Source organism: Chiloscyllium plagiosum, chromosome 11 (genome assembly GCF_004010195.1).
Source record: "Chiloscyllium plagiosum isolate BGI_BamShark_2017 chromosome 11, ASM401019v2, whole genome shotgun sequence".
NCBI classification, from domain to species: Eukaryota; Metazoa; Chordata; class Chondrichthyes; order Orectolobiformes; family Hemiscylliidae; genus Chiloscyllium; species Chiloscyllium plagiosum.
Genome location: NC_057720.1, coordinates 79,909,966 through 79,927,665, shown reverse-complemented (window position 1 = coordinate 79,927,665; position 17,700 = coordinate 79,909,966). Strand labels below are relative to the sequence as shown.

The window sequence follows — 17,700 nt, the reverse complement described above, 5'->3', positions numbered from 1 at the left end:
AATAGGTTGGCTTATGAGGAGAGACTGAGTAGGGGGAATGAGGGTGGGATCTTCTACCAACATATAAAATTATGAAGAGAATAGATAAGATAGAAGTAGGGAGGATGTTTCCATTGGCAGGCGAAGCTAGGACAAGAGGGCATAGCCTCAAGATTAGAGGGAGCAGATTTAGGGCTGAGTTGAGAAGGAACTTCTTCACCCAGAGGGCTTTAAAGCTACGGAATTCCTTGCCCAGTGAAGTAGTTGACGCTATTTCAGTAAGCATTTTTAAAGCTAAGATGGATTTGTTTTGAACAATAAAGGGATTAAGGGATACAGTGAGAGCACGGGTAAGTGGATCTGAGTCCACGAAAAGGTCAGTCATGACCTTATTGAATGGCAGAGCAAGCTCGAAGGGCCAGACGGCCTACTCCTGCTCCTAGTTCTCGTTCTAATATTCACACTGTGAACTTCAAGATGCTGATTGGAATTAAGTGTCTCATTTCTACAACATAAAATGTTCTATCTTCAAGTTGCTGTTCATTAAAGGCCACTGCTTTTAATTTTAATTTTAAGTGCACATTATTTTGGCAAAAAAAAATTCTTCACAGGAACAAAGTAGAAAACACTGCTTTGTGAATGACTGTTTAATTATTGCATATTATAATGAAGCAATCACCATGAAATGTTACAGTACATCTTTGTTTCTGTGGTTTCCATTTGGAGTCAGGCATCAGGTCTGGGATTAGCCTTTGGATGCAGCATACTGTCGCAGCATCTGTGAGATGTCATTGGAGTCAGTCACCTCTTCAGGGAGGCATCCTTCCCCATCCTGGATGGTGGGATCAGCACCAGAATTCAACAACAACTCCACGATATCAGCAAACTCACAAGCAGATGCTAGAAGTAGGAAAACAATAAGTGTCAGTGAACATTTCTGTGACATTAGCAAACTCTACACTACATGATTAAAGCAAAGGAGCCCAAATTTGTTTTCCGTTGTCTTTTTTTGAAATTATCGCGTCCCTTCTTAATAAAAAGAACAAACAGAATAGAGGATCTGTGTCCAGAACTCGCACAGGTCCAAACACCACAGCAGCCATGATAAAGATATCACTAAATTTGGTAACGGTTTTTCCATCTTTGGTCATCAAGTCTTTGGCTAGCATCCCATCTTGACTGAGATTGGGCACTCACTGAGGCCATTTATAGGTATGAACATAGCACCCATGTTTTCCAGCTTATAGTGCTTTACAACTAGCTGAGCTAATCATCGTTTCCAACTCCATCAGATAGTTTTTTGACTTTATGTTATATTCTAGTAAGTGTTAGAGTAGAGTTCATGTATCAAATAAACACAAGCTGGTTTTTGACCTGTTTAATTTACAACTGTAATTGGGGAAGATTCAAAGCTAAAAGCAACAACAACATTCTGCTTTACTCTGTGTAGAATCTTTCGGAGTGCACAAAGAGACTAACAATCCAGTTAGGATATCACCAGATATCAATTACTTACTTATGATTTGATCTGAACTCTCCTGAATACACTTCATTGACGCATTCCAATAACAGACATTTTTATGACTATCAATCATCATTTTTCTAATATGTGCAAATTTTAAGTTGTTTCAGAAAAAAAAATTGCTTGAATTACATCCCTAAACACCACAATAGAGCAGTTGAATTTAATTAAAAACATCAATGTCATTTAGCTCAGGTAGTTACAGTGTAAGAAACATAACAAGCTTTACAATGGGACAGAAGAAGGGAGGGAAAAGCAGGAGGGGAGAAAATAACTTACATCTTTGGTCATATGATGAAGTTGCATTGTTAGCAAGCCTTAAAATTCAGTCATTATTTTACTTTAATGGAACACATTAATTCAGATCCACGAGGTTTCTGGGCTCAGTAACATTTTCCCATTAGTTCCTTAGATGTCATCAATATTCACTGCTATGTCTCTAATTTCTAAATGCAGGAAATTTGGATGTCTCTCCTGGGACAAAGATACATTTATCACAGTTGAAATTCTATTTAAAAAAGAATTTACTCCATTGGGAGTCACATCAAATTTCAGTTTGGTTCAATTGAAACAATCAGATTTATATGCTCTTTACCTTATTTTGATTCAATTAAATTTACTCAGGCCTGACGAAGGTGGTGGTGTTCTATATCATGTTCAACATGTCCACAAAACACTTGCTGTCTTAACACTCCTGAAAATTTCTTGTATTCTACACAAGTACATGGTATATTACTGACTGTAGCAACACTCTTGATTAACATTATGCTCATTATAACTTGTTAATGCTGAATAGAATTTTTTTTTAAATTCTGCAATCCATAGCTTATCAAGATTGATACCTGTCAGTAATTAATAGATTCCAAGGTGGCAATATTATACAAAGTAATTTCTTGTTTATCTATTAATTATAACATTGTATTCAGAAACGGGTTACAATTTAGGTCTTTTCTACACTCTTTAATCTATGAACAGTAGCAGTACCAGTTGAGCTCCAATAATTTACAATCTCCACTACTCTAACATCTAGACAAACCTCTGGTAACACGCCTAAGATAACATGCGGAAAATGTTATCAATTATTTTAGCAACTGAAATGATCCTATGTGACAAGAGGATCTCTCTCATCTACAAAAATCATAAGAACATTAACTGAAATGACAATGCTGAAAGAGTTAAAAATCACACAACACCAGGTTATAGTCCAACAGGTTCATTTGATGTGCTGCTCCTTCATCAGGCAGCTAGTCACCTGAACGTTCCCAAAGCTTGTACTTCCAAATAAACCTGTTGGACTATAACCTGGTGTTGTGTGATTTTTAACTTTGTCCACCCCAGTCCAACACCAACAGCTTCACATCAATGCTGAAAGAAGGAGCTATGATTTTCATGTTGGGGTTAAACTATGGTGATGAGCCTCTCAGAAGGCATCATGGTTGGCATAGCCCACGGGTGGTTTCTGGAACGAATATCCACTCTACAGCTCAGTTCGCTGTCAAGCCAAAACTGCATTATGGTATGTGAAATGGTGAATCACGTGAGAATGATGGCTGGAGGCCCCTCTGAAACTGAAAACTCCCGCCGTTGATATTTAAACCAGAAGTTTCAGAACACACAGTGGTTATTTCTCCAACCCATTCTCCTCCACTATCCCTTCTCTACCCTTGAGATAGCTTTTCAACCTTATAAGGTGGGTTCGAGCTTTGAATGCTTCAGGCTGTCTGGAAGAAGGATGGTCCTCTTCCTTTCTGAAGGATGAAAGAAATCCTGCCATCACAATCAGGTGGCTTTGCTGAAGTATCACAGGAGGCCAGTTACTAAACAAGCAGTGGGACCAAGTGCAGGAAGTGGATGAACGAAGTCCTGCACTCCACATGGGTAAGGTGTCATCATCTTCTCAATGCAAACTCACATTCAGGACCATTACTCAGTTCTACTCTGCCACAGCACAGCCATATCTGAAATGTATAACAACCACATCAACACATGCATAATGAGCACTGAAGGGTCCACACTCACGATACACTGTCAGTCTTCAAACTCTTCCCAGTCACTTACTGGGGAAGGGTCACCAGTTGGCAGGGCTCCGAATGCTCATTCAGTGCTTATTTCCAACGCATTCAACCCTCCTCTTCCTCTCACTGTGGTACAAAATGGTGCATAAGAGGAGGGAGAGGACCCAGACCAACAGTGACCTTCCTGCTCGCAGCATCCTCACACTCCTTGAGGAAGGTGCAATCCAGCTGATGGGTGAGGGACAAGACCGGTCCTGTGCTGATGGGAGGATTGGGATGGCAGAGGCCAGTAGGCAACATTTTATGTCTGCTCACATTCCTCTACACAGGGGATTGTAAATCTTCACCAGCTACTTCTCTCTTACTGGTACAAAATGAACAAGGAAAGAGGACGGCCAGCACAAGTACTTCTGAGGATGAAGCCTCGGACATCTCAAGGAACCATCACCACCACACAGACTCACCTCGGTGAGTCCTTATAGGAGATTCAGGAAAACAGTTTGGCGAGCACGTCATTGACATATGGTCATAGCCAGTAGAGTAAGAAACACCCAATATTTCTGACACTTTGCAGACTGCCAGAGACTAGACAGAAACTGTTTGCTATGTTGAATCATAAGTGATATACTCAACCCGCAGAGAGAGGAGGGGAACATTAAACAGAGAAGTAGAAGACCCTCACTAGACTGGAAGGAAAGATAGATGAGTCCAGTGTAGTGGCTCCATCATGCAAGGGCTTGGCTGATCCCACTGAAACACTTGGACACCTCAGAGACCCAAGTCCAGCAGAACACTCATTCATTGCCACGTATGAGTTTGGGCCTACACGCCATTGCTCTAGCCATGAGTGCTCAGCACTACTGGCAAGGAATGTGGGTGTGAAGCATCTCAACCTCAGTCCAGGTGCCCCTTCTTAGGGAGACAGAGAGATGCAAGCAGATACCCAAACAGGGCACTCCAGGGTTTCAATTCAGCTACTCCAGAGATGCCCTGCCACTCCACCTCCTCTCTGCCAGTGACCCTATTGCTTGTTCTCCAGAGCCTAGGGCTTTCTGGATGAAGGGAACCCACCAACGTTTTCCCAGGGTTAGTAGGCTCCCTCCACCCCAGCTGTGGATGTCAGGCCTGTGCCTGGATGCAGTGGTAGGCAAAGGAAGAAAAAATTGTTTTGAGGGCATCATGGTGGTGTTTATTTATTTGATATATGTCAATATAACACTGGTAAATATATACATGGTCAATCACTGTTCTAGTATTTAAAGTAGCTTCATCGTCCCGCTTGGCAACTGATACAGATATCTAAAGTGAAAGTAGTGCAGCATCCTCCTATTACAAGAAGTTGCTTCCCTGTTCTTGGGGAATAGTGCAAAAGTGTTAGCATTTGTGACCATCTCACTGAGAATGTGAAGAATTGGACAAATACAAGCCAGGGATGTGTTCTTTATCATCCCATCGACCATGACTAGAGTTAAAGAAATCATACATTTATTTTCTCTTCACCACACCTTAAATTCTTTCACGAGGTTAAAAAAAACTGTTCAGATGGATTGTCTTAATCAGTGACAGTGACACCTACAAAGAATTATAATCACCTTTTGAACTCTCTATTAGAATAGATTTTGAGACAATTCCTCAGTATTGTACAATATTTTAATTTCATTTAGAGGTATGGGGAAGGGTTAATTTGCAATTTTTGTGTTGGGAAAGATTGCTAGGCCAGACACCAGTTTGTCAGTGCACTCCATCATCCAAGGTACCTAATAATGACCAATCATTTTGATATCAATCAATGTAAAATTATGCAGAAATAACTTGCAGCTGATTATTACCAAGCAAGTTGAGCTCAAATATATATTGTGACCCACACATCAGGAACTGTATTACTTTTTGTTACATGCACATGAACCAGAATCAACTTGTTCTTTAAATGCTCTACAACGCCTCAATAAATGAGCCCAATCTAGATTACTGGTTTAAAAATCTAGGAATTAAACCTGTGATTTTCTTTTTCAATTTCGACTCAATTGATTTCACCACAGACTTAGTGAGGTTGCAGAGCAAATCCATGTGATGTCATCCAATGCAAAAAACAATTATGGGGAAGGCCTCAATTTACTTTTTCAAAAGGCTACACTAGGATGTGCCCTTCCTTAAGAAGCACTTTCCATAAAACGTAACTTGACTTTACTTCCACAATAAATAGTCACATAATTTTTTTTGCCTATCATTGAGCAATTGCATAATTACCCTACCAAACTGGCATGGGTCCCCTCGTACGATCTTATTCTTCATATAGTGGAAACCGATTTACCAATGAATGGCCATCTCCAATAACAGATCATCTAACCGCACCTCTTGATGTTATTCAATGGTGTTACCGTCACTATCAATCTCCTGAGGGTTACCATTGACCAGAATATCAACTGGAATTGCCATATAAACACCGTCACTACAATTCAGGTCAGACATTGAACAAAGTTGGTTTGTTTTCACTTGAACAAAGGACAAGGGGTCACCTGGTAGAAATTTACAAAATTATGAGAGGCATGGATAGAATGGACAGTCTGAATCTTTTGCCCAGGGTGAAAATGTCAATTGGTTTAAAGTATAAGGGAGTAATTTTAAAAAACATGTAAGAGGCATGTTTTTAATACAGGTAAATGTGTGGAATGCACTGACAGAGGAGGTGGTGGAGGCGGATACAATAGCAATGTTTAAAAAGGAATTTTGCCAGATATATGAAGAGTCGGGAACATAAATCTTAGATACATGGGAACACCGCCATCTGTACATTCCCCTCCAAGCAATGCACCATCCTGAATTGGAAATATATTGCCTTTCTTTCGCTGTTGCTGGATCAAAATCCTGGAATTCCCTTCCTAAAGGATATTGGAGATCTACCTACAGCAGGTGGACTGCGGCAATTCAAGAAAGCACCTTCTCAAAGCCAACGAGGGACAGGCAACAAATACTGGCTAGCCAGTGACACCCATGCCCCATGAGTGGGTAAAACAAACTATCAGTCTGTGCAACTTATGCTACAACGCAGATCTGTTGATGTAAAAACTAAACCAGAACAGAGTCAGTACAACAACAGATTGCACTTTTGTGAAGCATACACAGATCATAATTTATATGTTTTAGAATATAACTGGAGTTGAGGAATATAAATTTTATGTTCGAGGCTAAAAGGTTACCCTCAGAGAAACAGGAACATTTGACTGAAAAACTGGTAAAAGGAACCTTGAAGTAAATGCAAATCAAACAAGCTTGGGGTTTATTATACAGAAAAGGTTATGGTTATGTTCACTTAAAAAAGATAAGAGCTGGAGAAGAAAGATATTGTACAGTAGATAGATTTTCTTACCAAGAATTGGAGGCATAATGTTTGTAGTTCTCATGTAAAGGATAAGTTATTCATGAGGCTTCCTACAATAAAGGAAAGCTTCGGAATTGAAAAGTAGTTCATTTATATTTTTACCTGGAAACAGGCAGGTGTGACACATTCCCATGGAGATGAATGGAACTCAGTGAGATCCTTTGTTTTAAGCTATCACTTTGAATGCTGTTGGGGCATAGCCAACAAACAAAAAGAGGCTAACGCTTGGAAAAGTAGCTAAGAGACTGGGCCAGCTTCAGATCTTATTAGTTTGTAGCTCCTTGGAAGTCAAAGGATAAAGCTAGACCTACACTTGTAGTAGTGTAGATAGTAGATCTTTCTTCCATGGCTTCTTTAAAGTTGGAAAGAGGAAACAATGACTGGAAGCTAAAGGAAGAAATTTATAATAATCCTGTCAATAAAAGACAGTTAATTTGTAGTGGTTGGAGTTCTGAAAGTATCAGCTTAGTTGCAGTTTTAAACCCTACAGTGGGCTATTGGTAACAAAGGATATGTTTTAATGTTTGAAGCCACTGAGCATGAGTTGCCTGTGTGGCAGCTGTGGAATGTAGAGTCAAGAAGTTGGGGAAGAAACTGGAGGGTCACTTTACAAAAAAAAACTAACTAAATGATCTGAATGAAATTTTGCCTCCTGGCAAATAGCTGCATTCTTATGTTTCTCCCAGGAAAAGTGATTGAACTTAAAGATTTTGTAAGTTTATAGAGCTTACTTTGCTCAGTTCTTTTTGACAGTTTATTTTTGTTTAAAAACATGAGATCTGGTGCTGTAGCTCTCTCTGTACATTTTCAGGTGTTCATTTCTTCGTTAAAGGTTAATTGTCCTTAACTGGATGGTAACACTTAACTACAGGATATTTAACTTATACTCTTAGTAACATTAAACCTGAATCAGAGTCTGAACATAAAATGCTGAGTACAAGATGCTGCACATGAAGACTCTTCTAACTCAACATTGCTGAGCATTTGAAGAGATGTGCAGCACAGTCTCTCCTTGGAAACTCTACTGGAATGGAGTAGAGTTGGGGGAAGGGAGGCCATTTTCCTTTTTATATTACGAGTTGCTATTTTCTGTCTCAAGAGGTTTAGTCTTGAGTGAAACAAAGAGTAAATGGATGGATGAGTGAATGAGGTAAGTTCACTTTGTGGGTGGGGATAGTTGGGCCGAGGTGTATTTGGCTCTGATTGGCGATGGAGTTAGTTAAGTTTGAATGGAAGGTGGGGTGGCTAGGTCAGAATGTGGTCAGGTCAAGTCAAACGACTGGTAGTTGGGTTAGACTGATGCAGTAAGGTTGAAGGGGTAGTTGGATTGAATCAATGAAGGTAAGCATGTGGTCAGGGGTTGAACAGGTCAGCTCTCCAGATTAGTCAGCTGGATATGCAGGGTAGTTGAGTCAAATCAAGAGGCTTAATGGGGTTGTTGGTGGTGGTGGACTATAACCTGGTTGGAAAAGCACAGCATGTCAGGCAGCATCCGAGGAGCAGGAGAATTGATTCAGACTCAGATTCAGGTTTAATGTTACTAAGAATATAAGAATATCAGGTGAAGGAGTGGCACTCCGAAAGTTAGAGCTTCCAAATAAACCTGTTGGATTATAACCTGGTTTTGTGTGATGTTTGACTTTGCCCACCCCAGTCCAACACTGGCACCTCCAAGTCATGTCTACTGACAATGTACTGCAGAAATGAGGAAACACTGTGGCATGAGGCATATATTCCATTTATTCAGTTGGAGATTAAAATAACATACTCATTAACCAAAAATCTACTATCTCACAGCAGCACTTTTAAATAACTGAAGCAAGCTAACTTTCATTATTGTTTGGGAAGATGCTAAGCATTCTAAATATCTGCTACCAAACGAATAGTCACTGTGTTTCACTGTTATTTATCATATCTGAACAACTTTCAGAAACTTCTGAATTGATTAAGCAGCAGATAAATGCAAATCTTTTTGCTCAGAACACTCACAAAGCCTGTTTTTCTGCACATCACCGTCTTGTATCTTATTCCTGGCTTGAATTGCCGTCTTGTATCTTATTCCTGGCTACCTAGCACTATGAAGTATTTTTATTTTTGGAAACATTACTATCCCAGGAAGGTGAAATTATTAGTAAAGCTCATTGATTTTGCATTACAGTGACACTTCAGCAAATGGCAGCTTCAGCATCATTGCAATTCATATTCCATGTGCAGAAAAACCTTTAGTACATGCCTGATAGACTGGAACAGCTATTCTGACAAGGAGGAAAATAGCAGATGTTCCTCATGCTCATATGCAAGGCTATGTGATCTGTACTCAGTCATAAGGCAATACAAAATGCAGCTTTCCACTTACTATCATCATATAAAAAAATGCAATGGCAATATAACACCTTAGGCTGATCACACATATGACTTGCCCCCAAATCTCCCTCCAACAATTTCCAATTGGCTCTACTCAGAAGGTGAAGACATACCTCCCTTTATTATACTTATTCCAATCAAGATAGAAAGTACAGTCTTAATTAATTGAGAACCCCATCAATTTTGAGAGGAACAACTGCTTAAAGCTTGTGAAAAATAATGGTCTGATTTTGCCGTAAACTAACAGTGAAGACAACAGCACTGTGATTTGTATAAACTTGCATAAGCTGCAAAGTACAGCTAATCACAACATCTGAAAGCTGCTGTTAAAGAGCTCCTCCAAACGCTTTCTGAAAAAAAGGCATCTTGGTGTCTGGCTGACCATTTAAATTGAAAAGTGAAAATTGCTGCACTTATTCTAAAGGTACAGACTAACTTGGAAGAAAAAGTTAGGGTTTGTCCATTTCAGTTCAAGTATCCTTTTAAGAGTGTGGTAAGTCATAATTATAAACAAAATATTTTAAATTAAACTTTTACAATTGTGGCATTCCATTTCTTCAGATTTTAATTATTGTTGGAGATTGCAAAAAATGTTTTTTTCTTTTTCATTTCTATTTTATCTGTCTCAATCCCCCAAATGTTATTTCTCTCTCTTATTGCTGTGCTTTCTTTCTCTGGTATAACAATAATACAATCTTCCAACTTGCATTTCTTGGTTCAGACTGTTCTGTTTATTAACATTTTGCCAATCTGATTGGTTAAGGAAATGCACTTGCATTCCCAGGTTCCCTGTGCATTTTGACACTGCGCTTTCTGGATGGTTGGCTGGGTGCAAGTTTTTGTAGAAAAAGTCTACAAAACATATATAAGCAACTAAAAATCTAGGGAATGCTTTTATAAGTAAACACAAATTCTGGTCCTGTACAAAGATCAGATTCTTGCGTTCATTTCAACTTCTTCACACTGCTCAGTATTTTGGATAAAAGATGATATCTCATGATAAAAATCAGTCCTCTTTCAACCTAGGAAACGTTATATAAACTGCACTTTTGAAGAATCAGCAAAATATAATAGAAATATTTGAAACTAACGTTCTGCCAATATGTTTGCCCAAATAGATTGTAGTGATCCTTCAGTTCCAGTTATGTCAGGGTGAAAAATACATTGCTGCGGGTACATTTATCTTTCATATATGGGATTAAATCACTCCTTTTCAGTTAATAATGCTATATAGTCAGGTGTATATTATGTGGAGAACAATGTATAGTTTTGTGCAGAAGTGATATTGACATCAGTAGAACATAGGTGCTATGGGTAACCTCAGCACCACATGAGTCAAGCAGAGGAAAGCTATCCTGCACTTTCCAAATGCACATGTGACCGACAGGATCAACGGATATGTTCCCTCCCATACAAATGTATAGTCTGACTGGTTAAGGTCAAGTGTACAGTTTGGTCACCTAGAATTATAATAATGCAGGGCAGCAACAGACATGGAACTGTAACCAGTATTAGGCACTGCCTCTAAAACACATCACTGATAGGTCCTGCTTTGTAGTGGAAATCTTGTTTGCTCGGCTTGTTCTGTGGTCACAGTTAACCACAGAAGATAGGCTTGCAGAAAACTGTCTCCCCTTCAGGAACTTCAGCCAATCAGCTTAATTTTTATGACAATCAGGCAGATTTTAGCGATTCTTTCTGATGCCAGCTCACAAAACTACTAAATTAATTGAATTTGAACTTGTGACCTCTGGCATTGTTAGCCCAGTGTCATAGTCACTACCTTTCCATAGCAACAATTGAATTATTCTGCAGTGGCACTATCCCATGTCACTTGTGCTGCCGTGCCAATCGCCCATATGTATAGAAATATAATGTGCGCGTTTTGAAAAGTATGCCTACTACAAATATGCATATTTAGGAAAGATACAAAAATAATTCAGCACCAGAAGGGTTAAATAATATTGTAAAAGCTGGTGTCATGCAAAATGAAATATAGACTTTATCATTGCAAGCTGCATATAAAAATGGAAAATGCAAGCCTGGTTATATTAGAAATCTGGATGCAGGAAATGCTCATGTAATGTTCGTGTAAGACTCAGGAGGTTAAACAGCTAAATTTATGGTGCTCCGGGACCCCCATTTGTCAAGTGACAGAACTTTGGCCTTGCAGAGAGAGAAGGGAAAATGAATGCTCATCTCTTACTAAACTTCATCAACTTGCATTATTCGTCATTCGGCTCCCCATGCTGATTCCTGTCCCTTGCTGTCGAGGTCTTTTCTAATGGGACTGAGGCAGCATAAAGCGGCAGATGGTGCCTCTGAAGCAAAGGGCTCCAAGGACACAGAACCCGCCTCGTCCCCCTCATGTGACCCCTCCCAACCCCCAATCTTCCTTCAAGAAGAGTTTGATTTCCTCAGGGACTGCTTGTGGGCAATAAACCCACCCCAGGAGGGCTCTTGTCTATACAATAGAATACTGCTGGTTTGAACACACACATACACACACAACATACACTATGTCTGCTGGTTCAGGGTCATCATCTCTGCAACAAAAATCTGACACACAGCTTAGAGAATTGGCCCATTAAAATAATTTAGCACAAAATCATTTTAGTGATTTAGTAGATAATGTAAAGAAGCCGATTTATTAATTTGCTCGATTTATCATGCAAGGTCTGGAGATTACTGTGAAAATGTGCAGACTGGGTTGCAGTTCGGGGAAAAATAATACCACAATAGCAAAGCATAAAGTTTATTGCGAAGGCACACTGAAACCCATGTGTTAGCACACAATGCATGCTACTGTATCAGAGGTCATTTTCCTTGAATTAAAAATGCTGCAGACTTGCTCTGAACTCAGAGACTGCCATATCCTGGAACTCTTAAAAAAATCACCTTATTGCATATATTAATAAGTACTCTTACAAAATAAAGCTTATTTAATATTGACGTATACTGTCAATACAATGCATGCCATGCAGATGATGCAACTGTCATCTGTTAACTGATTCAGTAAACACTATCAGCTAATAAAACATTAGCTCAATGGAAGCCTAAATCGCTGAATTTCAGTTGTGGCTACACATCTCAATAAAACTGTACACCCAGAACTGGAAAGAGTTAAAATATGAGGACCGGTTGTACAAAATGGACTAATATTCCCATGGGTAGAGAACATTATAGGGTGATTTAATTGAGGTGTTTAAGATGATTAAACAAATTGATTGGATTGATGAGGAGAAACGCTTTGCTTTGATGGGGAATCATGAACAAGTGGACATCACATTAAGATTAGAGATAGGCCATGCAAAGGTGATGCAAAACACTTTCTTACACAAAGTGTTGAGTAAATCTGGAGCTCCCTTCCCCAGAATACTGCTGATGCTGGAACTCAACTTTCAAACTCAAATTTCAAAACAGAGACAGACATATGCTTTGCAAGGTAAGGATTTTTAGAGATGCAAAGTTTGGGTAGCCACTGTGAAACTGAATCTACTCCAAGGTGTAAATAGCCAACACTTCTTCTTATGTCTCTGATGTAATAAGTTCCTATAATTTGTCAGTAGTAACCCAGTAACCTAAATGTAAACTACCATCGGTTCCTTTTATAAGTACATTGTGGAAAATGTTGATGAAGAAAATTCACTGTTGTTTATGACAGTATATTGAGTTGTGAATATTGCTGTACAATGCACATTTTTAAAGTTTTCACAGAGAACTTTAAGTAAAGCTTATATAGAGTTGCTAGTCGAATGCATTCTGTGAACAAATCATGAAGTGGATGCTACTGATTGCACAACTATACGAATTACTCAGTACAATTATACTCAGCTGGTATCATAATCTCAACAATTATGGACACTAGGAAAATGACCAAGAATACTACATATTGTCTAATGTGTTCCAGTGGTCAACGTGAGCTAGAATTGAATACTGACATTCTGATTCTTAAATAAGAATGGTGTGATAGTGTTGCAACTTTAATATGCATCCCGCTCTATTTACACATTCACCGTCAAAACCTTCAGTTTGAAACCTCAGTTCAGAATTGGGTTGTAAATTTGAAAATATTCCTCAGGTTGGAATTTTCAGATTTATTGGCATTTTTATCCTTAGAATAATAATGTCAGTGGTCAAAACATCTCATTCAACACCACTGGAGGGATATGGGCCGGGTGCTGGCAGGTGGGACTAGATTGGGTTGGGATGTCTGGTCAGCGTGGACGGGTTGGACTGAAGGGTCTGTTTCTGTGCTGTACATTTCTATGACTCTATGATTCAGGGGAAGCCCCAGTGTAAGTTCGAGTGGTTCTGGCCCAAATTCAAGATCATTATTCTTGGCTGACAGCTCAAGAAGTGTCAAAGACAGCAGTTGAATCTGTAAGGTTTGGGGGCTAAACCTATAATGTGATACCCCTATTGTCTCATATAGTGAAGATCACAGTTTTCTTTGTAGCTCTGATGCACAACAGAGGCATGATGTAACATTCTGTACTATCAAGCAAGCTCTAGACGGCAAAAAGGACCTAAAGGACCTAAGACTCCAGACTATTGAGTTTACCAATATGCTTTGTCATTTGGTATACTGAATTATTATCTCAAACTGTTTTCACAAAGACAGCATTCTGGGGGCAGATCTATTTCACCTTCATTGAATCACTACAGTGTGGAAAGAGGCCATTTGGCCTACCGAGTCTGCATCAATCCTCCAAAAAGCATCCCATGCAAACCCAGCTCCGCAACACTCCATCTTCCCATGGTTTCTCCATTTAGCCTGCACATCCTTAGACACTAGGGGTGAATTTAGCATGGCTAATCCATCTAACCTGTACATCTTTGGACTGAGAGAGGAAACCGGAGCACCCAGAGGAAACACTTGCAGACATGGGGAGAATGTGAAAACTCCACACAGCTACCAAAGGCTGGAATCAAGCGGAGTTGCCTTGCGCTGGCAGTGCTAAGCACTTAGCCACCATGCCGTCTTGGTACTGCATATCTTTAAGTGTCCTCTCGAGATATAACCAAAGTTTGGAGAGTCAAAATCCATCATTGTATTGGCAAGTATTGTTCAAGTGTACACAATACAAAAATTGCACATATCCACCCTTTCCCCTTGTATCCATTTGAGCATTAACATTGTGCATTTAAAGAAACATCTTCAGTTGAATTACAACCCTGAATTACAATTTGTTTGGCGAGCTGTAGAATTGATCAAGATTAAAACATGGTAAACAACATGTGCTGTGAACTACCAAAGCAATTAATTCTACAAGTCCAGAGTTGAAGGACAGGTCTGTATTTTTCCAAGAACATTATTGCTGCTAAAGGCACAACACCGATTGTTCAGAGGAATTTCAATTTAGAAAGGAGGCAGGAGCAGCATGTAACACATGAATAAAGCTGCTATTCACCTTTACCTTATTTCAGACTTGAAGTCAGCAGCCACACACCCACCCAACAGTGTCTCTCATCTCCCCACCACATACAACAGTTAATGGCTACATCTCCTGCTAATGTGACAAGAGTTCACTTGTAATCACTGTTTTAAGCAAAATCTGTAAGTGCAATTCACTTTGTTCCATTCTTCCAACTTTCTGTCATAACTATTCAAGTATTTTCACTTCAGGTAATGCTGGAATTCCCCTTTCAAGGCCAGGATTGATTCGGCCTTCAGTATTCACAGGTTGCGCATTCAAGATTTTAACGACTTGGCAAAAATGTTTTTTTTCCCTATCTCTGCTGTCACCCTTGCGATGCACCTTAAATGATTGTCATCTGTCTCTCAATCCTTCCATCAATTGGAACAGTTTCTCCCCACACCTACTGCTCATATCCCTTATGATTTTAAGGTTGTCAGTACTAACAACAAATGCACAAACATTTTAAGAATGCATAAAGATTGAATCTTTATTTTTCTGTATTTTTGATTGTGGACGAAAATATAAAAACACTTGTTTTCAAACCAAGGACTGCCACATATTTTGAAAGGAAGTAATCTGACTGAAGTAACCAAACTCATTGTACAAAGTTAAAAATCACACAACACCAGGTTATAGTCCAACAGGTTTAATTGGAAGCACACTAGCTTTCGGAGCGACGCTCCTTCATCAGGTGGTAGTGGAGGGCTCAATCCTAACACAGAATTTATAGCAAAAAATTTACAGTGTAATGTAACTGAAATTATACATTGAAAAACTAATTGTCTGTTAAGCCTTTCATCTGTTAGAATACAGTGATAGTTTCACTTCTTTCATGTGTAAATCACAAAACCTTTTTTAAAAAAAGTTGCATTCTCGGGTTAGCTGTTAACAATGGTGATAGCTAGACAATATGTTGAAGGTGTTAGCACCCTGTATTCTCTGTCTATGCCATGATGTTTAGATTGATTCTAATCTAAAAAGTGAGATAATGGAGTTTTACATTAATTCATGCAGTTTTTGAGCTCAGAGTTCCACATGAATGCATTCATGTAGAATTAGATTAGATTGTAGATTAGAATCACGTAGATTAAAATCTACATTCTACATGTACATTGTTTGTCCAATGTAGTATTTTTTATAGTTCTTGCATGGTATTTTGAAAATGACCTTAGTTTTGCTGGTAGTATCTAATGGATCCTTTAGGTTAATTAGTCGCTATTAAAGTGTTTTGGTAGGTTTGTGGGCTACCATGTTGCTAAGGGGCCTGAGTAGACTGGAAGTCATTTCTGATATGTCTTTGATGTCAGGTATAGTTTTTGGTTGCGTTCTGTCTGCTCGTTTGGGTTTGTTTGTGAGGAATCAGCAGATTGTGTTTATTGAGTATCCGTTTCTCTTGAAAACATTGTAGAGATTTTTGTTTCTACTGTTTGTAGTTCTTGGGTGCTGCAGTGTGATGTAGCTCGTTGAAATAATGTCCTGATGCAGCTCCGTTTGTGGGTGTTGGGATGATTGCTTCTGAAGTTCAGTATTTGGTCTGTGTTTGTTGTTTTTCTGTAAACTCTGGTTTGAAACTCTGTTAACTCTACGTTCAACTGTCATGTTTACAAATGGTTCATAGTTCTGTTCGCCGAGCTGTAAGTTTTTGTTGCAAATGTTTCGTCCTCTGGCTAGGTGACGTCATCAGTGCTTGGGAGCCTCCTGCGAAGCGCTTCTTTGATGTTTCCTCCGGTGTTTATAGTGGTCTGTCCCTGCCGTTTCCGGTTGTCAGTTTCAGCTGTCCGCTGTAGTGGTTGGTATATTGGCCTGGACCCAATATACCAACCACTACAGCGGACAGCTGAAACTGACAACCGGAAGCAGCAGGGACAGACCAGTATAAACATCGGAGGAAACATCAAAGAAGCGCTTCGCAGGAGGCTCCCAAGCACTGATGATGTCGCCTAGCCAGGGGACGAAACATTTGCAACAAAAACTTCCAGCTTGGCGAACAGAACCACAACAATGAGCACCCGAGCTACAAACCTTCGCACAAACTTTGAATGGTTCATAATCGTTTACCTGTGGTGAGAGTCTATTTAATTGTAATAAATAGCAATTCTTGTTAACTAGAGAAACCTGGTCTGTGTTTTCTGTCAAGCTAGATCTGAAAGTCAGTTAAGTTGCAGAATCCTGCATAAATCTGTAACTTTTGTACTGACTCAGGGAACTGAAGAGCCTTTTCAGTGTGTTACACCAGTGAGAGTTAGCAATTTCCTGCACATTGGACTTTTAGCAGGGATTGATGGCGAATTCTTAGACATCACTGTTTAGAATCAATATTTACCATGCATAATTGTAGAATCTATACAGTAAATAACATATCACTCATTTAAGGATTTCATTTGATATCTTACACTTAGAGTCATAGAGATGTACAGCATGGAAACAGACCCTTTGGTCCAACCTGTCCATGCCGACCAGATATCCCAACCCAATCTAGTCCCACCTGCCAGCATCTGGCCCATATCCCTCCAAACCCTTCCTATTCATACACCCATCTAAATGCCTCTTAATGTTGCAATTGTACCAGCCTCCACCACTTCCTTTGGCAGCTTATTCCATACACCATCATCCGTGTGAATAAGTTGCCCCTTAGGTCCATTTTATATCTTTCCCCTCTCACCCTAAACCTATGCCCTCTAGTTCTGGACTCCCCGATCCCAAGTAAAAGACTTTGTCTATTTACCCTATTCATGCCCCTCATAGTTTTGTAAACCTCTATATGGTCACCCCTCAGCCTCCGACGCTCCAGGGAAAACAGCCCCAGCCTGTTCAGCCTCTCCCTATAGCTCAAATCCTCCAACCGTGGCAACATGCTTATAAATCTTTTCTGAACCCTTTCAAATTTCACAACATCTTTCTGATAGGAAGGAGACCAGAATTACACGCAATATTCCAACAGTGGCCTAACCAATGTCCTGTACAGCCGCAACATGACCTCCCAACTCCTGTACTCAATACTCTGACTAATAAAGGAAA

The 17,700-nt window shown here is 39.5% G+C and overlaps 1 protein-coding gene across 3 annotated transcripts in view; it reads right to left on the bottom strand.

Annotated features, from left to right (window-relative positions):
* Positions 1 to 611: 611 nt before the first annotated feature.
* acbd6 (acyl-CoA binding domain containing 6) overlaps positions 612 to 17,700 on the bottom strand; it is a 192,663-nt gene continuing 175,574 nt past the window's right edge. For 2 of the 3 annotated variants that reach the window (XM_043699916.1, XM_043699920.1), the window contains one exon: positions 612 to 879. In XM_043699916.1, the coding sequence (XP_043555851.1) occupies positions 725 to 879 (155 nt within the window). In that variant the 3' untranslated portion in view covers positions 612 to 724. The remainder of the gene's footprint in view (positions 880 to 17,700) is intronic. The other variant, XM_043699915.1, reaches the window with a different exon arrangement.